Source organism: Clinocottus analis, unplaced genomic scaffold (assembly GCF_023055335.1).
Source record: "Clinocottus analis isolate CAN_PGR_092001 unplaced genomic scaffold, fCliAna1.0.p SCAF_6, whole genome shotgun sequence".
Classification (NCBI taxonomy): Eukaryota; Metazoa; Chordata; class Actinopteri; order Perciformes; family Cottidae; genus Clinocottus; species Clinocottus analis.
In genome coordinates this window covers 11117936-11145125 of record NW_027176218.1, presented here as the reverse complement: position 1 = coordinate 11145125, position 27190 = coordinate 11117936, and the positions used below count along the sequence as shown (strand labels likewise).

The 27190-nt window shown below is 41.1% G+C and overlaps 3 protein-coding genes across 13 annotated transcripts; 2 read left to right on the top strand and 1 right to left on the bottom strand.

Moving 5' to 3' along the window:
• Positions 1-976: 976 nt before the first annotated feature.
• On the top strand, positions 977-7241 carry LOC137804091 (uncharacterized). Of its 4 annotated transcripts, none has more exons than XM_068603069.1 (18): positions 977-988; positions 1053-1190; positions 1275-1367; positions 1485-1687; positions 2271-2446; positions 2807-2945; positions 3259-3378; positions 3544-3663; positions 3802-3904; positions 4057-4180; positions 4293-4552; positions 4655-4949; positions 5020-5423; positions 5520-5825; positions 5916-6092; positions 6201-6305; positions 6380-6471; positions 6546-7241. In XM_068603069.1, the coding sequence occupies exons 1-18, from the start codon at positions 980-982 to the stop codon at positions 6619-6621; spliced, it is 2940 nt and encodes a 979-aa protein (XP_068459170.1). In that variant the 5' UTR covers positions 977-979; the 3' UTR covers positions 6622-7241. The 4 variants fall into 4 exon arrangements, with proteins under 4 accessions (XP_068459170.1, XP_068459169.1, XP_068459168.1 ...); XM_068603068.1 differs by having other exon boundaries at positions 1464-1687; positions 4060-4180; XM_068603067.1 differs by having other exon boundaries at positions 1464-1687.
• dnaja2b (DnaJ heat shock protein family (Hsp40) member A2b) lies at positions 6773-11960 on the bottom strand. The gene is made up of 9 exons (XM_068603080.1): positions 11798-11960; positions 10644-10703; positions 10011-10237; positions 9840-9920; positions 9577-9710; positions 9270-9466; positions 9015-9159; positions 8549-8676; positions 6773-8454 (listed from the first exon to the last, which is right to left on the bottom strand). The coding sequence occupies exons 1-9, from the start codon at positions 11873-11875 to the stop codon at positions 8266-8268; spliced, it is 1239 nt and encodes a 412-aa protein (XP_068459181.1). The 5' UTR covers positions 11876-11960; the 3' UTR covers positions 6773-8265.
• Positions 11961-13304: 1344 nt separating this feature from the next.
• ppp6r2b (protein phosphatase 6, regulatory subunit 2b) lies at positions 13305-26255 on the top strand. 8 transcript variants are annotated; one of them, XM_068603072.1, is made up of 27 exons: positions 13305-13475; positions 13566-13951; positions 15100-15250; positions 15363-15518; positions 15641-15739; positions 16089-16275; positions 17107-17244; positions 17327-17392; positions 17535-17647; positions 17787-17900; positions 18087-18207; positions 18552-18713; positions 18811-19041; positions 19148-19212; positions 19289-19404; positions 19517-19602; positions 19710-19787; positions 19878-19975; positions 20059-20116; positions 20462-20583; positions 20696-20871; positions 20956-21112; positions 21962-22041; positions 23320-23530; positions 23737-23760; positions 24536-24682; positions 25794-26255. In XM_068603072.1, exons 4-27 carry the CDS (start codon positions 15391-15393, stop codon positions 25825-25827), a joined length of 2811 nt encoding a protein of 936 aa, XP_068459173.1. In that variant the 5' UTR covers positions 13305-13475; positions 13566-13951; positions 15100-15250; positions 15363-15390; the 3' UTR covers positions 25828-26255. The 8 variants fall into 8 exon arrangements, with proteins under 8 accessions (XP_068459173.1, XP_068459174.1, XP_068459176.1 ...); XM_068603073.1 differs by lacking the exon at positions 13305-13475 and adding an exon at positions 14116-14217 and having other exon boundaries at positions 13482-13951; XM_068603075.1 differs by lacking the exon at positions 13305-13475 and having other exon boundaries at positions 13482-13739.
• Positions 26256-27190: the final 935 nt, after the last annotated feature.

Here is a 27190-nt window from a genome sequence, read left to right as displayed (position 1 = left end):
ACAACGTGACAGACAAATTGCATCTCCTGGACTGCACTTTGAGCCAGCCCAACACTATCATCTTAAAGACATATGTTTATCAATACACAAAGGCCCACATGATGTCTTTATGGTCTCTTCACAGTCATCTGATAATCAGGCCAGTCCTGGCCGAAATAGAAAGGCAGGCGCCCATATGTTTAGACAAACAGAGACATTATGAACACTTGCTGTCTTATGACTTATCAGGAGATACTACGTTGGTGTGTAGATGCTGCCATAAGAGGAGAGTTCAATGAAAAGTCATTGGTCTTCTAACACATATAATATTATGAGTAAAACAATGTTTCATATTATTGTTAATAGAGAGTAAATACATTTTTCTCCCAACAGAAATGCAATTCAAACTACAGCAAAAGCGGTGCAAGGGCTATTAATGTTGACTGGTTAATTTACACAGGATCTGGCCAGAGGTGACTTATTGTAACGCCTCATTGCCGTGGGCAGGAAGGTTTTTCTGTAACGGTCCTTATGACAGCGGAGCTGGATGAGTGAGCGGTAGGAAAATGTCCTGGGGATGTCAGAGTCAGTCAGTGAGGGACCGGGGCTCTGTTAATGAGCCCGACTGTCGATGGGAAAATACTGTTAGAGTCGTGCCAGATGGAAGGGACACAAACAGTTTGTGTCCAAGGTGCGTGGGGTCAGCTACAATCTTTCTTGCTCACTTCAGGGTCCTGAAGGCGAACAAGTCCTGGAGGGACACATAATGTATGAGACGAGCTTCATAATATACAACTTACATTTTGGGAGCCAGCCAACTTTCACTCGTGGTTTTCACTTTCCATACCAGTGTAATGTGTCACGTTGTATCACATTTCTCCCTCTGACAGATACACTGTCACTTTTGTTGCTTGGTAATCTGATCCAGCTGTTGCGCAGAGGACTGCTGTAACCATAGTAACAGCATGTATAATGTATCAGTTTCCACAATGGTGAAAACATGGAGCAGGTAAGATGTTGTATATTTGTTTTTGTGTATGTGTAAACTACATCTAATGTCTTTACATCTACAGGAGTGCATCACCGGTCTGTACCGATCCCTGGGTAAGTCCGTTGGAGCGGAGCTTTCCTCTGAAGATGTGAGTCTCATGTACCACAAAGTGTTTCATGTTTCCTCCCACACCGATGAAGCACGTGTGGCCATGAAGAAGGTAAAAACTCACAACAAAGCCGCTATATGATCCAATCTTCATATGTCATGACGAGATACTCCTGTGCATCCGTGTCTGTGTCAGATTGCAGGAGGTGACAACAGTTGGTCATGTGTTGGTGAAAATGTGTTGGAGGTTCTCGTGGAAATGGAAAGGGAGAAGGAAAAGAAGGAAAAGGTAGTGGATGCAATGTTTTTCATTTGTTCTGCATTTCATTAAACGGCTTCTAAAAAAATCCAGTGACCAAAATTGTCTTTTGTCATCACTACTAAGTGTTTGTATTGTTATCTGCAGCTCTACTGGGACCTCCAGCTGCTAAGTGTTGGCAATCTCAGCACTATGAACAAACAAGTTAGTGTCGATCCTCATGTGCTGAATGGCTTCCACCAAAGCACAGACCCAAATAGTTTCAAACAGGTGGTGAGGGGGAAAGAGCTGTATGGGAGTGTGAGAGGTGTGAAGAGGCTCCAGAAGGCCGCCCGGCAGTGCTGGGCCAGGTGAGCATCAAAAGTCCAAATGTTACTCTAATACAAATAAGACGCTCACTCTATCAGAGTACAGAGGCAAATATTGTGTTTTACTCCATTACTTCATTTGTGTATAGAATTGACTTTATTGTTGCCTTGCAGATTGATGCAATACTTGCTAAACATACAGTTAGATACAGTCGAAATATCATTATTTGACTTAAACCGATCCTGTGCAACTTCAGCCAGGAAAGGGGACTGAATTGGTAATAGCTGGTCTGTGTAGAGCCACCTAACGTCTGCTAACATAAGCCATCATACAAGCTCATACTGGTGAAGTGAGGCTGGAGCACCTAAACCCCTGACTGTATTGATTGGAGCAACAATACATTTTATTGAAAATAAATTTACCTTTGAATTTGTTTGAGGGAGAATGTGTTATTTTTTTCTTTCAAAAGCCACAAAGTATAACTTGAACTAAGTATTGACACATTGCAATATTGATTCTTTATGGATTAACATTTTTTTACATCTAGAAACAATTAAAACCAACAATGATTTAATGTGACAGGGCACTCACTAAGCATTGAATTGCATTTATTTATCTTCTTAGATTGGCATCAGAGAGTGTGCAGAGTATATTACCCTCTCCCTGGCGGGGCCAATGTGTAGGGGTTAGAGGTCAGGCCTGGGGCTGTGTCTCCCTGTCCGACGTTCTCCTCCTGCTGGAAGTGAAGTACGACGTGGTGACAAACCTGCTTTATACTGAAATGCTTCAGGAGCACTACAGTAAGGAAACGTCCCGCTGAACTGTCACAGCAATAAAACACCAAGAACAATCTCTCACTCAAAGTATTACTTATTTTTGGTTTAAAAAAATATAAAATACAGCGCTGTGACATCAGTGTCTGATTTGATATAGAACATATATAATTCAGTTTATAAACATACAATTATATTTATTGAATATTTATGAAATCTTCTTCTTCTTCTTCTTCTTCTTCTTCTTCTTCTTCTTCTTCTTCTTCTTCTTCTTCTTCTTCTTCTTCTTCTTCTTCTTCTTCTTCTTCTTCTTCTTCTTCTTCTTCTTCTTCTTCTTCTTCTTCTTCTTCTTCTTCTTCTTCTTCTTCTTCTTCTTCTTCACCGCAGCTCTGGGTAGCTGGGAGAACCTGTTGCCATGGCAACAACATGAGGAAGAGGAGGGGCTGGGGGATCTTGCAGATGAGGCTTTGGAGTCAGGTGACATGCTTCGTTTGGCTGAGCTGCCGGGAGCCTTGAGGGGATACAGGTAACACACAATAACAAGGTTATTATTACGCATCTAAGATGGATGAAAATATTTACTGAAATGAAAGAAAACAATGAAGAAACTGAAATGCAGCAACATTTCCTGATTCCAAAACTAAAAAAAGTTAAGTAAAAATACAGTGAACCGTTGAGAGAGCAATTTGTTATGATTAAAACAAGGTCACTCATCTTCAGTTATAAATGAAATCACAAATAGTGCACTTTATCAAAAGTCACATAAACACTGTAAATTTTCCATCTCCCTTCAATGGGCGTTCAACAAAAGCACGATAACAGAAGTTACTCTTCCGCAGGGCCTTCCTGAGAAGCCATCCTGAGTCCACAGAACAGTGTTGGTCTGCTGTTTCGCTCCTGTATGAGTTATGCACATGTCGTCAACAAGAAAGGGACACTCTAGCAGTCCTGTGTGAGAGGTAAATACTTTGTAAACGTTAACCTGCTGGGAGTAACTCTACTCTTATGTTGCACAGAAGCTGGATTCTCGTGATGTCATGAGGTCAGGTTAAGTCTACACATTTGACACAAATGGCTCTTACCAGGTACCTAATGAGTTGAATCATTAATATCTCACCTTCGAGGCTGGACAGGGAGAGCCTGAGGCTGGTGTGCCTATACATCAGATTGGCAACTCTCAGAGCTCAGAGAGAAAACATGTCTTACAGCGCTCTACTGGCAGCTCGGCAGTCCTGGGAGACATGGTGAGCCAAAACGAAAAGTTAAAATTCAAATTCAACACTGAAAAGGAATATGAACAATCTCCAGGTCTTGCTTTTTGCCCTATGCACACTCTGTTTCAGCTACATTATATGCTGTCTGTCCCACATGTATCTGTTCAGGCCACATGTGAAGAGTCCCTGCAGAGCAGAGCAGGCAGCACTGTGGCTTCAACGGGAAGAGGTGGAGCAAATAAAAGACTTTATCTCAGTATCACCACAGCAGGTATAGCAAATTTGCATACACTGATTCTGAGAGAAAGGCACATGACATGACTTAATTTATAAAAATGTGAGATGTTTCTTGAGTAATGGCTTAACGGAAAACACTACAGTCGTAGTATCAGCAGCAGATCAAAAATGCTGGCCCTGTTACAGCAGACAGTGCTGCAGTTGCTGGTGCTGACTCAGGAGCAGGAGAGGAAGCACCTGGTCAACATGGCAAATGGGGTCTCCATAGAGGATTTGCAAGAGCCAGGTTGCACCCTGCCTCCAAAAGAAGGTATATGTATATGCTCTTTCTTTTTTCTGCTGCATGCTTGTCAGAATTCCTTTTCTTTTATATTCCCATAATTTGTATATACCATGTTTCTTGTTTTATGTTTCTTATGCAGATTGTCATCAGCAAGCTGCTTTAAGAAATGGCTGTAAAAAAAGACTGAGAGAAATCCATGCTGACCTGCAGAGACGCAATGACACTGTGACCCCCTTAAAGCAAACAACCCCTCAGCCACAACTCCAGCGCAACACAAGCAGTGAACCGGCAATGTGGCACCAACACCATCTGGAGGATTGTTCCCTGCTCCTTTTGACCCATCTGATGGAGCTCCAGGAAGTCCAAGCATCTGCTTTACTGCCCGCACTGATGGACAAGGTAAGTTAAGACAAACCACAACATCCAATTCTGAAATGCAACAGTACTAGCGGGTCTTTTAATAAAGCACAGACTGTTCAAATAATGATGTGTGTCTTTTAGAGTGCACAGTGTGTCCAAACTCTGCAAGACGCATATGAATCAGAACTTCCAGCACAACGCTACACCAACCTGCTCCAACTGCTCTCAGATGCCCCACTTACTTCAGGCTCTATACTCGAAAATAGCATCAATGAGCAAACCACAGCTCTGTCCTGCTGCAGTGGACTGGTCGATGCTCAAAGCAGCAGTGGTGGGCTAGCTGAAGCTCCAACGGTGGATTCAATCAGAAGGGCCAGCAGAGAACTAAATGGGATGCAAGCTGCAGAATGGATTGACAGGGAGGACACCTGTAAAGGTACTGCAAACACAGGCAAACCTGGACTAAACAATTAAAGCTGCAATTACAACATGTTGCTTTCCCCCAGGTTATGGAGCAGTCATGGAGGACCTGCCCTACTTGGAGATCTTGTGTGTATCAGATGCAACAAGTCAGAGTGTGGCCGCAGATAGAGGAGCCCAGGAGAAAGAAGTGGGCTGTGAAACAAAGAGCCCCCACAGTTATGAGAAACAGGGCTCACTGATCACCCTTGCTTGGAGCAAACCACCAGAGCAGGACACAGAGCATGAGGAGGAGGCTGCAGTTGGAGGCACAGGACAGAGCCAGGATGTACAGCCAAATGATGCAAGCAGTACAGCTGAACACACACTGTGGAAGGAGACTACTGGAGAGAGTGACAGAGAAGAGATGAAACCCACCCTGTTCAACTCGGATTCCACAGGTCATCCTCACGCACCTGCTGCAGAGCAGCAGTGCAGCACAATGGGACAGGTACTCTGTCTGATTTGTTAAGCAGGTAACAAAACATTGTATTGCTATGTCATGGATCTGATTTATTTTTTTTGATCCCTTTTATATCCTCATTAGCCGACAATGGTGGAGAGCACACCAGCTGATCAACCAGAGAAAGGAGAATCTGAATGTGACCTGCAAACACATGCTTTAGTAGCAGAAACCCTGCAGGCTGCACAAGCACATCTCATGGTTGACCCTACTGAGATTAAACAGCACGGTGGTGATATCTGCTCTGAACTGATGAAAGAGACAGCTGATGTGGACAGAGAAGTGCTCGAGGTAGAAATGTGCCCCACTGCAGCAGAGTCGGAGCTGTGGGACCTGAGAGGACCTGAACCTGCTCATGCTGAGGACCAGAAGTATAATACTCAAGCCACAGTAAGTTTGTTGATACATGGTTGTACAACCAAGATCTGTGCTGTAGTCTCTACATTATTCACTCATCTGCTGCTGTTTCCTCTTGTACAGTTTGACAGTAGCCCTGCAGAGAGGGAGACAATGAGGGAATCCACACTGATTGAGAGAGAGCAAACAAGAGAACCAGTTTCGGAAATGGAGAGAGAAATAACAATGCAAAACCTGGTGGACATGCAACGAAAGGTCGAACAGAGGCAGCAGAGAGATAGAGAGAGACAACTGCTGAGGGTGAGAGAAAAGTGGGGAAGCGGAGTAGAACTTTCACCCACTAGTACTCGGATCATTGTTTGTGGGAGGCTGAGGTGACATGTCACTCTGACACGGTTTGTCCTCCAGGTTCAGGAGCGTCTGTCGATCATACAGAACAGAAAGGCAGAGGAAGACCTGCTTGGTCTGAAGCACACAGACAGGCTAAGGCACCTTACAAAAGATCTACCACAGGTAAAACACTGTATATTGAGCTCAGTCTACATAGTTGTATCTATTATTGTTTTACCATTCATATTGTGTTTTAGGAGGATAAGAACCAGCAGAAGACAGTTGTCAGAGAGCGACTGGATCAGCTGAGAAGAGAGAGATCCTATATAATGCAGTCCAAACGAGACAGGTAAGGAAGACCACTTTAAAATGAAACAGGAAAGTAAGGTTTACCACATCTTTTGTTTCCTTTTAATCTTCTAGGAACACTGCAGGATTTAAGGAGCTTCTGGGTCCAGTCGCTCTCAACAGCAGTGAAACAGATGAGGGAGCAGACTGAGAAACTACTGATGCTTAAAGTCTGCCACATTGATTATCAGATAGTATTCTGATGTGTTTAAGTATGTTTATCACGTTGGCCCTTTTGATTATAGTCATATATATATATAAGCTCACATGATAAAAAACAATTGTTAATGCAGTAAGACATCTCAAATTTTAATTGACTGTTTATTATACAGTTATCTTGACAAACGTAAGCATCAACATTAACGTCATTTATCAATGACCCCCTTTAGTTGTGTACACATGATCCCCGTGGCCTTAATTACATACACAATACGTCGCAGAGGTGCGGGTTAACGGTCTACAGAGGTTCCATCAACTCTCCTTCAGGTGAACATAACATATATTGGCGCTGTTGGCCATTACTCACTTGTAAAAGAAATAATGTGACTAGATGAAGAACACTGCTGTAGACTTATAATGCACCTGTGGACTGGGGCTATATTTATTTACAGATCTAGAGGGGTAGGAATATTGTAACATGTCAAAGAATGTAAATTTGGCTAACAATTCTACAATGGGAGGATATGTATAATACAGAGGTTTGCTGCGGGCCCAGTGGTTTTCCTGCAAGAGAAGATCTTTAGGTTCTGGTGAGGAGAGGGAAAATGTCTACATGGGAAAAATTCTGAACAAATAAACATTCTGTTTTTCCCTCTTAAATTGCCCCTATTTAGTGTCCACTAACACTGCAGTCCAACACAAAGCAGGAACACAAGGATTATTACGCTAATAAGCCAGAACATTCCACAGCAGCTCACACACGGAGCCGCTGCATTGCACACATACAGTACATACAAAGTACAAGTATGTCCTCAATTCAAATGACAAGTATGCAAATTAGGTTCAAATTGTGTGGTCTCGAACACACTGACATTCAAACCAACACAGACAAACAAGTTTAAATTTCAAACTAAGAAAGCATGGTGCCTGGCTGACTGATGTTTTACTCAGGGCTTTAATGTGACGGCTGGGGACTTAACAGTCGCATTTTCAAAATATGACTGTTCACCTTAGAGGATGACGTGGACTAAACGTGCTGTTCTCAGCAGGCTGTGCAGAGTACACACTTAGAGGGCTGTAATTAGGTCAGCTCTCTTGAAAGCAGGGCACTTTGATAGCAGTGACACACTGAAATTTAAACAGGTGGGGTGTCAGATTTCTCTGTAGTGTCTTATCCGGACCCTAGATCTACATGTGCAAGATCGTCAGCAAGAAAGCAGCATGCGCTTGTGTGTGATAGACTAAACTACACTGTATACAAGAAAGTCAACAATATTTGCATTTTATACACTAGACTGGTGTTTCCCACAGTGAAAGGTAAAAACAGAGGATGAAAACAGGGCGGTCCAAGTCAAGTTCATTCAGTGAACCTTCTTGCTGGAGGCTTTGATGAGCACTACGTCCATAAACACAAAATGGTCCAGCATATCTCTGACTTATGGGCACCATGGAACTGAGGAGGATTGATATAAGTGTATACGTATCTGTGTATATCTCTTTTTCATGTAAATCATGAAAGGAGATAAATCAACATGTATGTGTGTCTTGAATGGTGTTAGCAATGGGACTCAAGAGATGTCCATGTATTTATGCGTTTGTGTGTGCTCAATGTGCATGTTGTTATGTATGAGTCTTTCTATTGGTGTGCACACTGCACCCCTGGGCCATGATGGCCCCCTTCCTCATCAGAACTATCATTGTAGGCCTCTCTCCTGGCTCCACCTCCTGACCCTTGACTCTTGTCGAATTCTGTCAGGTCAACTTCCTCTGCATCTGCTGCAATAACAGGATTCTCAGCACGAGCCGGCAGTAAGCACTCAAGTTCCTGCAAGAAAAGATACGAGTAAAAAAACGACACCGTAATCATTCAAGCTTACTGGAGCTTGTACAACGCGGGATGTTTAACAATTGCAACTCACATTCAGTTTTTCGGGACTAATCCAATTGTTTTCGGGGAACTGAACGTCAAACTTGATGTAAAGGTCTCCCTTCTCAAATGGGTTTCTGTACTGAGGCATTCCCTCTCCCTTCACCATTCGAATAGAACCTAACACACAACAACACGCCAACAAAATGGTGAAACAGCATACAGATGCAACAGGAATCCTTAACCTAGGCTATGTACTCTATATTTGTGTTATAAGAAGAACAGAACTGTTAGACAAAACCATGCTTAGAATATGTGCATAACTCTGCTTTTGACATATTATGTTGGTTACAACAGTTAAAAAATTTAACTTTCATAAAAATGTATGTGTATACAGAAGATCTGGAGTTAATAAATAAAGAATTATGCATACACCTCCAATGGCATATTAGACACAAAAAAAAATAATAACTAACAGATATTACAAATAAATGAATGTCTTTTGAAGACTCGCTTACCTGGCTCGATGACCTTTCCAGGTGGATATTTGACAAGCAACTGACGTTCATCAAGGTGTGCAACGGTCATCTGGAAGCCACACAGAGCCTCAACCAGACCAATACGTTGGACCATGTGAAGGTCACTGCCATCACGGCGGAATTCCTGATTTAGATTGACATCCAAATGTGTCAAGTGTCAGAACATGATAGAGCTATGATAATGTACTAAATGCCACTAACCAATCAATATAAGAAGCCAATTGTTTTCTTTACCTCATGTTCTTTCTCTTGCAGCACCAGGACTATATCTCCTGGTTCAACTCCTGGTGCTTGGTCAGCTTCCCCAGAGAATGTGATCTTCTGCCCATGTCTCATGCCTTTGTCCACGTGCACTTCCAGCAGTTTAGTCTCCTTACACACCTTATGACCCTCACACTTTCTGCAGCGGTCTTTCTCATTTATCACCTCACCTGCACAAGCACACATGGAGAGATTGGACAATTTCAACATTGGTTCGTTGGTCTACAATATCCATCTTTAAAAAGGACAGTAAGTGTGTGGGTTTTCACAGACATAATACCTTCTCCATTGCAGTCTGTGCAGACTGACTGCATCTGTTGGACCATCCCAGGTGCCAGCTGTCTAATCATGATTCTCATACCGCGTCCTCTGCAAGCCACACACTTCTGCACTGCTCCTGCTTTACCCCCCTGACTAAAAGGTAAACAGTAAAGGGTCATAATTGTTAAAAGGAATGTATATCCAATAAAATTACTCTAACATCATGCTATTTTCTGTCAGGGCTTTGAAAATATAGATTTATTTTTTTTAAAGTAAACTCACCCATTACAGGCAGCACACAGCACATTCTTACTGAGCTGCAGTTTGGTGGTTTTGCCATTATAGAGGTCTTCAAGAGAAACTCTGCACAAAAAAAAGATATACAAGATGTGTGCAACCTCACAATATATTTGAAGCACCTTTTGAAAAACAGTATATATGTAACACACTTACTTCAGAGGATGTATCATATCATCTCCTCTCCTCCTGCCTCCATTGCGTCCTCTGCCCTGTCCCCCCATGAACCCAAATAGTCCACCACCAAAAATGTGAGAGAAGATATCGTCCATGCCTGGCCCACCACCTCCTCCCTCACGTAGGCCTTGCTCGCCATAGCGATCATAAAGCTCCTTTTTTTCTGGGTTTGTCAGCACCTCATAAGCAAAGCTGATCTCTTTAAACTGGAACATGAAAAAAAGGCACAATTAGACAGCTTGACACAATTTCAAACAACTCAGAACATCACAGCAAAAATGGACAACTGTGTGAGTGTTATTGATGAGCCCCTCAAAGTAAAAAGAAACAAGAAGATGATCTAGGTGTCTGTGTCACATTGCAGAATCTGAGAAATTAAGTCACAAAGCAGTATGAATCAAACAATGGTGTGCATTTTGAGAGGAGAATTCATGTTTCACACTCTGATCTGGAACTCACCTCTAAATCCTCAAAGAGTTGGGGGCTGTGTGATCATAATAAACTAAGTTGACATAATTTCTTGGTCCCAATTGTTTAATAATTGAGCTATTGCTGTTACTTCTGTTGCTAACTATGGTGTTGCTGCTGTTACCATGCTTTGGTGCATCATACCTTGTCTCCAGCATCAGGGTTCTTGTCAGGATGGTACTCTTTGGCCAATTTTCGGTAGGACTGTAATAAATCAAAATTCAAAATTAACAGAGCTGTGTTTGCGCCCTGAAGACGGAACCAACTGTGTCAAAAAAGCTCTACTAGCAAAACACTAAGTGTACGAACTGTCCAAGCCAAGTGCTTGACTTGTGGGCCTGCTGTCAAAAACATAAGAACACTTGCAAGAGCATCGCTCAACACCTCAGACACTCGAGCGTAAAAACGTCAGATGTATGATCTTCTGGCAAAATAAAAAATCACTTCATTTGTTTTTTTATAGAAAAACGTTTTGCAAGTGAATCCCACTGTCGCTGTTTGACACTACCCAGTATGTTTTAGTAGGAATAACAACTGTGACGACAGGCGATTCCTTAATATGTGTTAACGTTGGTTGCTTTACGTCACATAATGTAAAAATAATATATTGGCGGATAAAACACATACACAATGTATGTTTTGTTGATTGTTTCAACAATTCCTAACAGTCTGATGTTATCATTGAGTTCGGGGTAACGTCAACGTTACATAGAGACGTACGTTACATATAAACTAGGTATATAGTAGCGTTAGCTTACAACACACGACATAAACCACCACACAAGCGTAGCGTTATCCATAAACCTTAACTCACGACGCATTACTTTTCATGTTTAGCGATACAATATGTTTTACCAACGCCACTAACAGACATTTTTCTCTAGATGTGCTGCTCTCACTGAGCGACTCGGTGGCGGCTATTTGCTGGAATGTATCACGTAACGTCAATAGCCCGGCAAGCTATCGCACTCGTGGTCAACAGTGTATTTCTTGGTTTTCGGGAAGGCTAACTCCATGCTTCAGATTTACGTCACGATAGAAACGACCCCTATTATTGCTGATAATTTACAAACACTAATGAGTACCTTAATAGCCAAACAAAAAACGCCGCAGAGTACTGAATAGTTATTTAGCTCGATTAGCTCACTTGCTATCCTAACTCTCAAGCCGCTGCCTAGAATCCTTAGCTAGTTAGCTCACGTTGCTCGTTTCTAGGCCACCATTCACTGGTGACCTCTCTCTCTTGTTTCATTTCGTTCTTACGAAACACAGTTCGTTTGACAGAGTAACCCGTGTACCTTCTTCAGCTCAGTTTCAGAGGCAGACGGTGAAACTCCAAGGATGTCGTATAGCTTCGTATCCACAACGTTCGACATGATGCTAACCGGCTACCCAGAAAGACCTTCTGCGGAGCTTCAGCTGAGAGAAGAACCGACGCAGGAATCACCGGCTGCGCCGACAGGGTTGCCAGATACTACGACAAACACCCACTCGGAAACAGATGTCACCAAACGACGTCCAGATTGTTACAGAAACAGTCGCGGGGCTTGTGTAATTGCGTATGAAGTGGTATTATCTTCTTATGCAGTGAACCAAGTGGTACGTTTAATAACTATTTGGCACGTTATATTATAACTGATATTTACGCGTTATGCCCGGAAGCGAGTGTCTACATGAGGTGGAAATGTCTGAAAATGTACTTTTAGACTTATTGAATGGAATTATTGCACATGAACACCTAACGTGTTCAAATGGGTCCACTGACCAGCCTAAATTACATTTGCATCTAAATAATGTTGGGTAGGAAGGTTGCACCACAATGTCAGACATTTAAAGATTTCCTATGAGATAATTGGGCTTTTTAAATATATCCCCAAATCTGGAGATTTTCACTGTGGAGAAAAGCAGCATTTAGCTGAAGTGGGTAAATCCGAAAGTCCCTCAAGATGCATTGGACTGTAAAAGAAAAATTGTAAACAAATTTAGCTTATATCTGGTGTCTCTTAAGGTACATCTCAACCCCTTCTGTGATCAAGATTCATAATATTTGTATTTGCATATGCATACATAACAGACAGTTGCTCGGTACAATGAAAAGCTTTTTTTTTGCTAGGTCCTCCTCACACACTGAATTATTAGAAAATATTGCACTTTTTATTTCACAGCATCTATTCCATAGTCATGAGGTACTTTTCATATTAAAATTTTACACATAGAATTAGTTTAGAAAATATTATGCAATATTTTAGATTACACTACCTCAAAGTATAAAAAGCTATTACAATTATATACACTTTAACCAACAACAATTTTAAAGTACTGCTTAAATATTTAGGGGACGTTTTTACCTTTGAAACGTTAAGTGCATTATGTTGTCAAGTGTTGTTATTCTACTTGCTCTTGAGTATTTCAACATTGTGGGATTGGCTATTTATTTACTTCTTCCACCAGTTACCGATATGGATATTGTAATTGGACACAGGGGGCTAAGTCCTGGTCAGGGTCAGCATGGGGGATCAGAGCCACAACATGGGGTCCGATATGTGCACCTGGTGATGAACAAGTTACAGCAAAAAAGTAATTATTTTTTAAGGCTTCATTTAAAGCTCACTTGAGTTGCAGATGTTTATTAGCTGCCTAGTTGGTTTCATGTTGCAAGTAAATATTCAATATACGCTTCCCAGGCTTTCCAGCAAAAATCTGCTGGTTAGAAAGTGAGGGACAGTCCCTAAACACAGGTGTCCAAGGCATGGCCAGAGAGCAAAGCAATAATACTATTGTAAGAGTGAAATGATTCATTGCACGTTCTTAGCCATAATTTGAGAGTTTTGAATGGGAATATTTTTGCTGCAGTATTTGCTGTATCGCCCAGCTCATGAGAGCAATTTGTTCCAGGATGACCGCAAATAAATAACGAGTAACTAGGTCTTCTGTTTATACACTTGATGGACAGCTGAACTTTTCATTACGTTTTAGGTATCCGCCATTTTGATTTCCAATTCTGACAGATTTATTTTTGTGTTGCCTGTCAGCTGATATGTAATTTGGACCGTGTCGATACCGCAGGTCAACACATACGCTGGACTTGCCATGCTCCGCGTAAATGACATTGCAACCGGGGGAGAGGACAGCATCTTCACGCTAACATCATCTCTGGGCCTCTGGGTGACCTGAAAGCCTAACTCGCCGATTTGTGCCGTTCAACTTTTAGAGGACGACTGATACAATGATGGATACGTGGTAATACAACATTTAACGGAAACCTATAACGTAAACCCTGTGCGAGTGCTGGGAAGAAGGATGGCGACGCCAGGTGACGCCGTCACTGACCGACGTTAGCATCCAAGCTACCGTTTTCCACCCGGTAACGTTGCCGTATTAAAATAGTTTGGTAACGTTAGCAACGCGATTAAGATATTGCTAGCGGGCTGTTTTAAGACCTGGTTTGCAAGGTAAGTGAAAGGCACCGTCGTTATTAAACACTGTTAACACACTGACAGAGATTGGGAACAGGGGATGACATAACTCGGCATGACGTTAAGATAGCTGTCGGGATAAGATTAGTGATGCTAAATGAACCATCATATAAACAACGTGCCACTCTGTCCGCTGATAGCCAGCTAGCTGTTACCAGCTGATCGCAGGACTGGAGGAGAGGCCCGCCTTACAGCTGATCGTGGTGACGACATTTAAAACCCATTTCAGGTTTAGTTTCGGGGTAAGGAAGGATTCCTGAAGTTCTTAGTCTTAGCAAAAACACCTGCTTGTTAAGCCTTGTTTATTGTTGTTGTTTATAGCCGACATGTTTACATTAGGCAGCAAAGTCAATAGAATGTTATTGTAATGCAGTCAATTTTACCGGTGCGTGGAAATGAGCAAGTTATGTTAAAACCTAATTTCACAATGTAAATATATTACACATTTATTGTGTGACTGCTGACTTAACGGTATCCGAAAGTATCCATTTTCATTATTCGCAATTATGACAAAAACTCGCTGGATTTATCACGATAATCGACTGTTTTGTCCAATGGGTGATGGCTTGAATCACAGGCTATTAAGAGGGATTATATACTGTATCCGTGGTCTGCTTTGAATCAGGGGGCTGTAAATTGAAGGTCCCACCCTTAAAGCTTTTGGCCAGTGACAGCTTCTGCCTGCCTCGAACAGTGTTCAACGGTCACTATTACCACATTATAGTAACATAGATGCCAGATAATGCAAGACTCAATGATCCTTACCCTATCCACTGACTGACACATTGGTTTCAAGTATTTCTATTGTACGTTCAAGTTAAATGTCCTCCTGCAAGGGATTTATTTTTGACAGCATTATTCTTAATCCAGTCACTGTTTACTCATCTGACCATATGTATGAGGCCATTCTCAAAGCAAGCTGGGTAATGTCAATTCTCAGTTGTGCAGCACTAACTCAATTACAGATGCATTGCTTCCTGCTCCCTCCAGAGAGGAGTGCAAGCCTGTGAGCCTCATGACACTTACGCTGACTTGAATTCTTCCTCCGACTGTAAGGAAGGTAGGGTAACTCCTCCTGGAAATGATTCTGTAACATTTGTTGTTTGTTTTTTTGTCATTACCAGATTGATGCCAATATCTCCTGGGCTTGTGTGTGCCTGAAGTGGGTGTATTTGCATCTTCATTCTGTGAATTTGCTGACGCTGATTGATGTCCAGGCCTGCAATGTCAATGAGGCAAATGGCTGTTTAGCAAGATCTGACTCCTTATCTATATGTAAGTGCCTGCATTATATTTATTTCACAAAGTTAATTGTTTAGCACACAATTCAAAATATTGTCATGACTTGTGTCATCATCACCATGTCTCATCATCCTTTGGTCAACAGCTAAGTGTATGTGCCGGTGACGTCAGCCATGTTTTGGAAATTTGACTTGCACACATCTTCTCACCTGGAGGCTTTGTTGAACAAAGAGGATGTCACGCTTATTGAGCTCATGAACGAGGAAGATGTGTTGCAGGAATGCAAGGCCCAGAACAGGAGGTCTGTAAATTGTCCTTTGGTGTGTTTATATGCTGCATATTATGATATTATTGTATTTCACTGTCTCATATGCCCTTCGGATGCTAACTGGTGCTTCTTTTCTGATCATTATGTATTCGTAGACTCCTCCTGTTTGTGTGCCAGGACCAGTGCATGCAGGACCTGGTCCATATGATTACTACAGAGCCCCCTACTGGTGTAGAGGAGACAAAGCGCTTCAAGTAGGCGATTGTGCAGAATATGCTGATGTAGCATACTGTATCCAGGAAAAGATGTATGCTGCTGCTGCTGCTGCAATACATCACATCTTACCTGACATGTTTGTTTTTTTAAAAGTAAAGTTCAATTGGGCTCAGATTTGTGAAAACAAATGGTTCTTAGTCCAGTTATTTAACCAAACTATTAATTATGCATTGTAAATGTAAAACTACTTAATTGCCTGGAGAACAATCTGTGGAATCAGGACAACCCTGTTTCCCCAGTTATTTTAGCACTACTAAGGTATACATTATAAATAGTTTTAGTTTCTGCTTGGTTTTACAGCAACGTGTGTTCTCTTTATTATTACAGATATCCAAATATAGCATGTGAGCTTTTGACATGTGATGTGGGAGTGATCAATGATAAGCTGGGTAACGAGGAGCCTCTGCTGGAAACTCTGTATGCCTTCCTGGAGCAGCCGTCCCCACTTAACCCCCTCCTGGCATCTTTTTTTAGCAAGACAATTGGGAACCTCATCACACGGAAGACTGAGCAGGTAACACACACAAACACGCTTTTTTGCAGCTAAATCAAAGGTGAATAGTCAGAGAAGATGTTTTTAGAGTTGTAATATAATTCACAAAGTTTGAGTGATGCTCACAGCAAGATAATAAAAACTGCGGTCAGTTGGCCTGTCCATCTGACTAGCTAGTTGGAACTGACTTTGTTTTTTATGTTCCAGACGGATGGTTAGAAATTAATAGTTTAAAATATTCTGGTCACATGGACCATCACTTTAGTCAATGATACTTAATTCATAAACCAAACGCTGGATTTAACACATTTTCAGTGGATGGATAAGATTGCCAGTACACCCAAAAAAAATTAACCCATATTTTCTCACTTTCCGCTGCTACTAGTGATATTTTCATGTGTAAAGGTGTTGAATCTAACAGTCCAGACTGCAGACATTACTATACATGTATGTAAATATGTATTCTTGCAAAAGGATAGCAGTTGTGTATGTACTGTTTGCATTATCTATAGTTTGTGATCACGTGAACAAAAAGCTCAACCCTGAAGCCAAAACGTCTGTTGCCTTGCATAGAAACTAACGATGTTTTGAAATATCTACCTCTGTACATATGCCTCTCCAATATGTTGTATTATTTGCTGCTCAAACCACTGCAAAAATTGCTTTATAAAATACTGTACAGCATGTGTTTTTTTTTTTTTTCAGAAACAATATCCCACTTAAGATTTGTTTTCTATTTTAGAAAACCGCCCAAGTACAACTTTTGAAAGCAATGTGTTTTTCTTAATTTTAATCTGAACACACATTTTAAGTTTGTGTCATGATATTTCCTCTTCTCGCTGTTATGTTCAGGTGATTAGTTTCTTGCGACGGAAGGAGGGATTCCTTTCCTTGGTACTGAAGCATATTGACACATCAGCCATGATGGATGTGCTCCTGAGGCTTATCAGCTGCGTTGAGCCACCTCCTCTCAGGCTCGAGACACTTATTGTATGAGACATACCCACATTAATACCATACTTTTACGCATGACACACTGATATTGTTTGTACTAACAGTGTGATATTTTCAGTGGCTGAATGAAGAGAAGCTCGCCCAAAGACTCATAGAGCTTATTCACCCTGAGAAAGACGAAGAGGTAGAAGGACATTTCAGTATTTATATTCATGATTAACTAATATTTTTGCTAAAACATACTATTACTAGCACACATACTCTTGAATAGACAATTTACAGGACATAATGTTAATGTGTGTATTTGTGTTTTTCTTCTCTTCCAGAGGCAGTCCAATGCATCTCAGACTTTGTGCGACATCATTCGTCTGAGCAGAGACCAGGCCAATCAGCTTCAAGAGATTTCACAGCCTGACCCTTTGCTGACTGTGCTGGAGTCGTAAGAGAGAGAGAGAGAGAGAGAGAGAGAGAGACACACAAACACACACACACACACACACACACACACACACACACACACACTTGCACTCTTTCTACATGATGTGGAGGCGATGATTTACTCCATTCTGTTTCCACAGGCAGGAGTGTGTGGAGCAGTTGCTGCAGAATATGTTCTCAGCCGAAAGTACTGAGAGCTGTATCATCAATGGAATTCAAGTTATTCTCACATTACTGGAAATCAGGAGGCCTGTGTGAGAGTTTTAAGCAATTTTTAACTGTTTATGAATAATACTATCGAGCTCTACTATGTAAGGATTCCTAATGTCATTTTCATTTGGCCACTCACTAGGGGAAGTTAGTGACCTCTCTTAACCATTTATTACATGTTCTATCCATCTGTTTCCTGTTTTCATACATTTGGTCTGCTTATTTATCAGGGTGGATGGTGTAATGGATGCTCAGGGTTTTGAGAGAAGTTACACCGTCAACAGCAGTATTTTGTTAGCCATCCAACCACACCTGATACATTTCCACCAGCTACTTCTGGAGCCACCCAAGGTACGTAAACAAAGATATAATTATCGATCGGTCCTTCATTTTAGTTCTTGTAGTATAAGAACACATGCTACTCATAATAAATAAATATAATGATGGCTATCAATAGAAAAATTAGATATGCCTTGCACAGCAGTATAAGTCGCAGGCACTATGAAAATAAATAAAGCTTTTTCACTTGCCTTTTTCTAAATAGGTTTGATGATTTCTAAAATGTTTGATGCTCTGACATTTAGATTACATTTAGCAACAGTAGTTGCACCTATATAACACAACTTTGCCAAACCTTTAAACATTTATCCTCCCCCCCCCAAATTCCTCTTTGCCCTCCATCTGTGTGCTTTTAGCGGAATCCCATCCTGACTTCTCTGGGTGTGCTCGAGGAACCATTAGGAAATACACGTCTGCACGTAGCCAGACTGGTGGCCTCTCTCCTGTATACCAGCTCCGCTAGCCATGCGGTAGTCGCACAGGAACTCTGCCGACTCAACACAATGGATCTGCTTCTGGTGAGATGAGCAATAATGCTGCATTATTAACCCAATGATAAGAAAGTAATGCATGGTAAATGTTCCATCTTCAATCAAAAACATTCCCTTTTTTCAGGACTTGTTCTTCAAGTATATATGGAACAACTTCCTGCACCTCCAAGTGGAGCTTTGTGTTGCTGCCATCCTCCGGCCCTGTGCCCATGAAATGAGACTTCAGCCTGGCTTAGGATCCCAGGAAAAATCCAGTCCTCGTCAGGATGCCTCACAGGAGCAGGCTTTGATTGATACCTCTTCTGAACCTTCAGCCACACCTGAAAACTCTGCACATAATCTAATGGTGACTCATGTAGGTGTCTCTGCTTGTGTTTGAAGCTAGAGGCTTAAATTACATTTCATCTGTTGGAACATAGATTTAAAACAATTGATTGACTCTCTATCTTTATCTCTTAAAGTTGTTTCAGCACTGCCACCTTGTCCAGAGGATTCTGGAGGCTTGGGAAGAGAATGATAAAATACAGTAAGGATCTCAATAGCATAATGTTGTTCTTGCTAACAGGCTGCAGCTGCCTATAATGGGGTGTGGGTGTGTTCAGGTCAGAAGGTGGTATGAGAAGAGGGTACATGGGACATCTGACCAGAATTGCCAACACAGTAGTCCACAACCTGGAGAAGGGCCCAGTTCACACACAGATTAGTAGTCTCATTACAGGTGAGTGTGGACACTTTTCTATGTAAAAGAAAGAAAGAAGGAATTTTAACACTTGCCAGCTGACTGTAATAATATTTTCTTATTGAAGCTGTTATTGTGATTTTGGATGTAGAGTTGCCAGAGGACTACAGAGGGCGCTGGGAAACCTTTGTGGACCAGACCCTGTCAGAAACTAATAGGAAGAACACCATAGATCTGGTAAAGACACACACATGCTAATGTACGGTACATAATATCTGTCTGTAATTCTGCACACACTCAAACTTCAAATGTGGAACTCACAATGTTTTTTTTTTCATATCCAGATTGGCTCTGGAAACCCACGTCCTTCTTCCGAGGATGATATGGAGAGCCCCTTCCCTAAAGAACTGACACTACAGCAGGTAGACACACATAAGCACATACACAAAACATATAGAGGGTGTCTGTTATCACAGATGGTAATCTAATTAAAATTATGATGTGTGTTTTAGGCCTTTTCAGACTACCAGATCCAGCAGATGACGGCTAACTTTGTGGATCAGTTTGGCTTCAATGACGAGGAGTTTACTGATCATGACGACAGTATTGGGTAAATTAAATGACATTCTTCTCTTTATAACAGTGAGCTACTGATATTGTGTGTCAATTGAGTGATTTCTACTGTTTCGGCAGAGCAACGTTTGACCGAATTGCAGAGATCAATATCAACATTGATGCGGGACAGGACAATGTGAGTTCTTTTATGTAATTTACACTTATGTATTCACGCATTAGTTATATATATATATTTTATATATAACTAATGTGTTAGTTATATATAAAATATATATAACTAATTAACAAAGACATTTACAGCATTTGGGCTGTAAATGTCTTTGTTAATTCTTTAAGATGCATTAATAAATTGTATGGCTGCTAGGAACCAAAAAATAATCATAACAACTCAACATAGACGCAGCCACACTATTCAGGTTTAAGGTTTAGCCTTATCTTCGCATTTGTTGTGACACATTATGTATCTTGATGTTCACTAATTAAACTAAAAACATTTGCTGTGTCTGCCTGTCCTTTGCAGGCTAATACAGCTGTGTTTGAGACCTGTTCCAAGGAGAGGATTCAGCCCTTTGACGATGATGAAGAGGACATTTGGGAGGAGAAAGAGATCAAATTTGCAGCACAAACCAAGTCCCGTAACAGGTAGACACACAGCAATGAATATTGATTTTCAATGCTCTGGATTCTATTTCAGCATTATGCTGGAAGTTTGTTGCCCAATCAAACATACACAAAATGTTTTGTGTTATTCAAGGTTTGGTGGGTCACGATCATCCCAAAGCCCAGCAGCCAGCAAAGATTGTGATAGGACAGAAGCTTCTGGCACCGAGGACTCTGACAGAGCAGCAGACTCCGACTCCGAGGAGGGAGAGAATCCCAAAGATGACCTTGACCCTTTCTCAAGCCAGGGTCAGACCGATGGAACAAAGAGTGAGAAATATTATATTCTGTAGTGATGCATAATTGTTTTCCCCATGTAAAGCAGGGTTTGAGCTTGTGTCTCATGGCATTCAGGCACTGGCTGGGTAGCAGACTTTGGGGAGGTGAACTCGAAGGCTCCTGCAGCAGCAGTGAGTTTTTCTGCCTGGGACACTCCAGACTCCAAACCAGCTGGCACAGAGGCAGAGGAGAAAGGATGGGCCAAGTTCACTGACTTCCAGCCTTTCTGTTGGTGAGTCTGCGCTTATTTGACAAATTGCATCTTTATAGCTTTGTTTTGATAAAACTGTTGTGATAAAATACTGTTGATAAGTTTACACTAAGTAAGATAAGTAAGTAAGTAAGATAAGTTTAAACTACACATTGAGGCAAAATAAAGAAATTATAGTAATAGTTGTAATAATGAGAATGTAGTTGAAGAAAAGGCCCAGCATGTATTTACAGCTTGAAGTTAAACAACATTTTAAACATTGGTTGTACCAATATGACATAATAAAATGATACGACCGGCATAAAGCAATTATAAAGTGCATGAATGTACAACACACCATTACGCCGAATTATTGGGAGCATTGAGCTGGTTTCTCCGCAAAGAGCCGGGTCAGGGTGATGGGAGACACTCAACGTGTGTACCTATATATATCCGGTCTACTCTGTAACTTAAACTTTTATGTCCAGTCTACTGCTTATCTTAAAGACAGGATGTTTGAAATGGAAGCAGGTTTTAGAGCTTTTTTGGCGATCCCAGAATATTCTGCCTTTTATTTTAAACTAGAATTCCGGCAGAGTTGAGGCAGACTTTTAAGTTTCGTTTTTGGGATAACGTTGTAATGATGAGAATGTAGTTGAAGAAAAGCCCCAGCATGTATTCACAGCTTGAAGTTAAACAACATTTTAAACATTGGTTGTAACAGTTGTCCCCAAAAATATTCCTGTAGTTTTTTGTTTTTGTTTTGTTTGTTAAATAATTCGGAAACATATCTTTTGCACAGGCATCATAAATGCACACTATAAAGAGGGACAATATTGGCTCTACTGCATTCAATGCAGGTTTTTTTATTCATATTCTTCATATCCACAGCTCTGAAACAGGCCCTAGATGCAGCTCTCCTGTGGACTCGGAGGTCAGCGGATCAGGAAACGCAAAACCGAACCAGAACCGTAAGTTGGCGCAGCATGGAAAGTGATTTCAGAGACTTGATTATTTATAAATAATTGAAAACAAATTGACAATACAAATGTTATACCACATTATCCATACTGGATAATCTGGACCACCCTCTCCAGCACAGGAACAGTGGAGCACTTTTTCCAACAGATTCATCCAGCTCGCTGTCACAAGGACAGATATATTCCTATCCACTGCAATAAGACTTTATATTAAATCACCTCTGGCCAAATCAATCATTCAACCATACCACTGTTGTTTGTTTGTTTGGTTTAATATATCGTGCATGTTTATATTTAATATTGCTTTAGTTATAAATACTGAAACAATTTTTCCTTGCAGGATTAATAAAGTAACTATCTACCTATAATTTATTTTTTGTTCCAGTATTAGAATGAATATAGTCAAAGGATAAACGGTCAAATAATTCTTCCACAAGTACTTTTAGTTGGCACACTGCTGGGATAAAATAATGTGCCGAAAAGGCTACAGGCCTTGTTCAGACTTGGCTTTAGCATGCATCTCGGATGAGCCAACCACCAAAAACATGAACTTTTAAAACTTAAACTTTATTATAACATCCTAAGCATTTAGGAACATAGGACAAGGCTTGGTTTTCAATGACTCTCTCAAGCATACTTGGACATCCAACCTCTAATCTTGTGGTTGAAGGACAACCCGCTTTTCCTGCTGAGCCACATCCCACTCAAGTGGACAGCTCTAAACATGTCAGTTTAGACCTTGCATTAAAATGCTTCTTGTGATTGGATCTCACTGTCCCACTCTATCACGTACCATTCTATCTATCTTTCATGACATGCACTTTAGGGATAAGTGCTTAAAAAAATGTATATAAACTTTAGCCAAATCATGTCAACTATGAATATTCCATTTCCTCATTTGGAGAAGAAAAGTGGCAGAGCGTCATTCCAGTGCGCTCTAGCAGCGTGACACCTATGTGCGAACACACACACGTCAGTCAAGTAGGGCGTTCCTTCAAGGTGGACCAGGACCTATTCGCGTACCTACTACTATAAGAATGTGGCCCAGAATACCTCAGAATATGATTTGAGCGATTGGATATTGATGTGTTTTCATGGAGTCTTAGGTGCATTCACATCTGTACTTATGCTGTCCACATGTGTTCGGATCACCCAAGATGCCTTAGAGTCATATGACCAAACCTATATCTACTGTATGTAGCAGCTCATTACTCCTGAGCATACATCCATTGTAAATTCAGATAATTTCCTCATCTTCGCTCTCTGCAGCGTGTGTGTGGAGTGTTTGTGTGGCGAGAAAAGCTCCACTAGTAGCGTCGGACAGCTCTTCCTCCAGCAGCTCAGGCAGTGATGAGGAAGAGGGAAAGACAAAGTCTTCATCCAGCGAGACGGTCACCACAGAAACCATCACCACTGGGGCTGGAAAGGAGACAATTCGACTCATCGTGGACGCCAAAAATGAAAGAGCGGTCTTCAGCAGGTAGACACACTTTGCACAGTGACGTGCTGATGCTCCGTCTTGATTGGTGCAGCGTGTCCTCCTTCTGCGAGTGTACTTTCAAGTGTTTTATAGAGCCCCCGACCCGAAATCTTTTTCCACACAATATTACTCCCTCCTCTGTTTTTCCTCTGATGTTGTCCACCCCCATGTCTGTTCCCTTCTTTCTGATCTCCCTTTGACTCCAGAGTATTCAGACCAGCAGTCAGACGGTATGTTGTGCCTGAGGTCCTTTGCTCTGGAGTGTTTCTTAAGTTGTACGACGGATTTAAAAGGCCATCACAAGGACATATGTGCCACGTTTTGTTTTTGCTTGTTGCATCTAACAGGATGTGATGTAACAATTTGCCATAATTCAGGACCAGCCTAATTCATCACAAGAATATATTAACTCCCAACTGGTGGCTTGTAGAGAACCTACAGGACTTGTCATTATGCAAGGCTCATCCCATATTCTCAACATAACCCTATAGTTACTGATGATGACCCCGAGCACGCGGTTTTATGATGCAAATTATTTTAGTCTCAGTAATAACATAAATGGAAGTTTATATAATTTTTGTTTTCTTTCAGAGCGCCGGCATTACTAACAGAATGTAAGATAGCATGCTATGAATAAAAGTTGCTACCAATCAAGCACATCAGCATTCTTACAATACACTAGTAAGTTACTAACAAACAGTGCACCTACAAGCATGCTACAATTAAATATCTGAGATAGAATCTGAGGGTAATTACCTTAGCACAAACCTTCGCCACTGTGTGACCAACTCCCTTTGGTGTTGGTGCGTCACAGCCAGCTATATGTGGGCAGAGTGGATTCACACGTTGCTGTACACGCTGGGCATGGCTATGGCCAGTGTGAACAGCTGAAAGCAGCAACTCTAACAGCAGTCATCTGCAGTTTGTTTCTTACGTTATGAACTCAGATGACAGTCCCTGGCTCTGTTCCGAGTTAGTTAAAGCTTAATTTGTTGTTACTTGCAGCGAAGCAGTGCAGGGGCCAGTAGAAGGACTCCCCATCAAAGACGAGGGGAAAGGCAATGAGAAGGAAAGCAAAAAAGGAAAGAAACATGGAGACTGTTCCAACCCAACTACCGCCAGTCCACCCAACCAGTCGGCTGCTAGCACACAGTAAGTGTGTGTGTGTGTGCGTGTTTGCGCGCGTGTGTGTCTGTTTATTTAACAACTTCACAAATTGTAGTGTACATTTCACTTTTCAATTTTCTCTTCATTATGTAATAACAACAACTGCGTTGTAGTAAATGATTACATTTATTTTTAATGAAAGTGTAATAATAAATGTTTTGCACGGGATAATTTTTAAAAATGTATTTCCAACTGCCAACTGAACATAATTAAAACAATAATCAAAGCATTTCAATAAATACAAAAGGAAGTGTCATATAGTAAATCCTCTATGTATTCTCCACGTATTCCTGCAATTGTTTCTATTGAACAAGCCTGCAAGGTGACTTTTTATAAAAGGATAACAATAAATACAACAGTAAAGGGAAAAGTCTTCATCTTTTTATGTGGATGTCCAATCGGTGCTGAGGAAATATGCAGGCTCCAGATGCTTTGTTTCCCTGCTGTTTCTCTCTGCCATGCCTGCTGCCCACTGAGCAGCTCCCCTGCTGCATTTAACATTCAAGTCAGCCAGAACATTGTGGCATGTATATTGTTCTGGAGGCCATATCCACCCTGCTCTGTCTGCAGCCTCAATATGTCGTGCTCTGGCTAAATACGGCTAGAAATATTCCTGTCCCTATCATTTTTTCTGTTGTTTTGAATGGCATAGATCCGCATATCTACCAAAGCTGAAGCAGCACTTTGTAGCCTTTTCTGGCCTCCAACAACGTCAGTCATGTCGCTAGACGTAGGAAGGACAACAGAATGTTGACGCTGAGCCCCAAAGACAAAAAAAAAACATCTGCAAGAACAGCAGTTTTTTTTCAATTTTTTTTAGGAGTTGTCATTCCAGTCCATTCTTGAGAATACAATATCTTAAGTATGCCTTCAGCAAATTTTCCACAAATGTCCACTTGGACTCAAAGATAAACTGATGACAAATCAAACAGATGTGGATATAAGCCGCGACTTGCCTGTATGGAGACATAAGAATGTGATGCAGTAATCCAAGTTTCCGTTCCTTGTAAAAGAGTTGTTACTTAAGAACTTTAGCAGATAAAACCAAACTTCTCTCAATTTTCCTTTCTGTCTTTGTTTTGTTTTTTACTTACAGAGAGATGCAGCCATCTACCAATGGACCGGCCTAACAATGACGCAAAGGCACACGCACACTCTCACACACACACTCTCACACACACACACACACACACACACACACACACACACACACACACACGCTTCATCCCTGTCCATTCAACACAGCAATGCTAGTTTTGCTTCATGTTAGCAGCCATCATTTTCCCTTTTTGTGTCTAAAGAATGGTAGCTGCTCAGTGTTAAAGTCAAACAGCTCTTAACAGTATGAATGCTGGGTAACACAACACATTGGTCTCGCTCACCTTTTGAACTAAATTATAACTGAACCACTTCAAAGAGTAATGGATGTTTTACAGCAGCGGTGCCCAAGCTTTTTTGCGCCACGAACCGGTTACATGTCAGACAATATTTTCACAGACCGGCCTTCATGGTGTGGGCCATAAATATGATGTAATAAATATGAGATAATAAAATGATACGACCAGGATAAAGCAATTATAAAGTGCATGAATATACAACGCACCATTACGCCGAATTATTGGGAGCCCTGAGCTGGTTTCTCTGCAAGGAGCCGTGTCAGGGTGTTGGGAGACACTCAACGTGTGTACCTATATATCCGGTCAACTCCGTAACTTAAACCTTTATGTCCAGTCTACTGCTTATCTTAAAGACAGGATGTTTGAAATGGAAGCAGGTTTTAGAGCTTTTTTGGCGATCCCAGAATATTATGCCTTTAATTTAAACTAGAATTCCGGCAGAGTTGAAGCAGACTTTTAAGTTTCGTTTTTGGGATAACGTGTGTCAAGACGCTTAGACGCACAGATGGATGTATCTGGTCCTTTTTCAAAATAATATATTTTCCCGAGTTTTTCTCTTCTTCAAAATAAAACTTTTTTTATTTTTTTAAAAACTTTTTTTGAAATTCATTCATTCTTTCTGTGCGGCCTGCTACCAACCAACCCGCAGACCTGTACCAGGCGCGGCCCCGGGATTGCGGACAGCTGTTATACAGAACCTTTCATTGTACTAGACACCCAAAGACAAATTAGGTAACCTATGAACTACTTCAAACATGATGTGTATATTTTTCCTCTTTGATTTCTAGAGAATGACAACACTCATACCTGTTTTTAATGAGCAGAGGTCACATTGAGTGTTTGAATGCCAGTCGTGGCACTTAACAAATAACTAAGTCTAAAATGTGATTAAGATCAACATCACATTTCAGATGGTTTGAGCAAGTATACTATCTGGGCAATAAATCACAACCCAGAGTTTTTGTTTTTTTTCTATTCGAGAATTTGACGGTTTACACTCCAGTAAAGAAAACTGAATTCCAATAATTAGCAAAGATTACAAAAGATGATTGCAAAGCTAACTGCCATTTTCTTTTCAACATTTCATGCCATGCAG

Excerpts from the sequence above, each read along its gene's own strand:
- dnaja2b (XM_068603080.1), bottom strand. The coding sequence starts at position 11,875 with ATGTCGAACGTTGTGGATACGAAGCTATACGACATCCTTGGAGTTTCA. Across the intron at positions 10,704-11,797 it reads CTGAAACTGAGCTGAAGAAG|TCCTACCGAAAATTGGCCAA; the intron begins GTACACGGGTTA and ends GATTTATTACAG. Across the intron at positions 8,455-8,548 it reads TTAGTCCCGAAAAACTGAAT|GAACTTGAGTGCTTACTGCC; the intron begins GTGAGTTGCAAT and ends CTTTTCTTGCAG.
- ppp6r2b (XM_068603072.1), top strand. The coding sequence starts at position 15,391 with ATGTTTTGGAAATTTGACTTGCACACATCTTCTCACCTGGAGGCTTTG. Across the intron at positions 19,213-19,288 it reads GAAGAGAATGATAAAATACA|GTCAGAAGGTGGTATGAGAA; the intron begins GTAAGGATCTCA and ends GGGTGTGTTCAG. Across the intron at positions 21,113-21,961 it reads GACTTCCAGCCTTTCTGTTG|CTCTGAAACAGGCCCTAGAT; the intron begins GTGAGTCTGCGC and ends TCATATCCACAG.
- LOC137804091 (XM_068603067.1), top strand. Across the intron at positions 3,664-3,801 it reads CGGCAGTCCTGGGAGACATG|GCCACATGTGAAGAGTCCCT; the intron begins GTGAGCCAAAAC and ends GTATCTGTTCAG. Across the intron at positions 6,472-6,545 it reads ATGCAGTCCAAACGAGACAG|GAACACTGCAGGATTTAAGG; the intron begins GTAAGGAAGACC and ends TTAATCTTCTAG.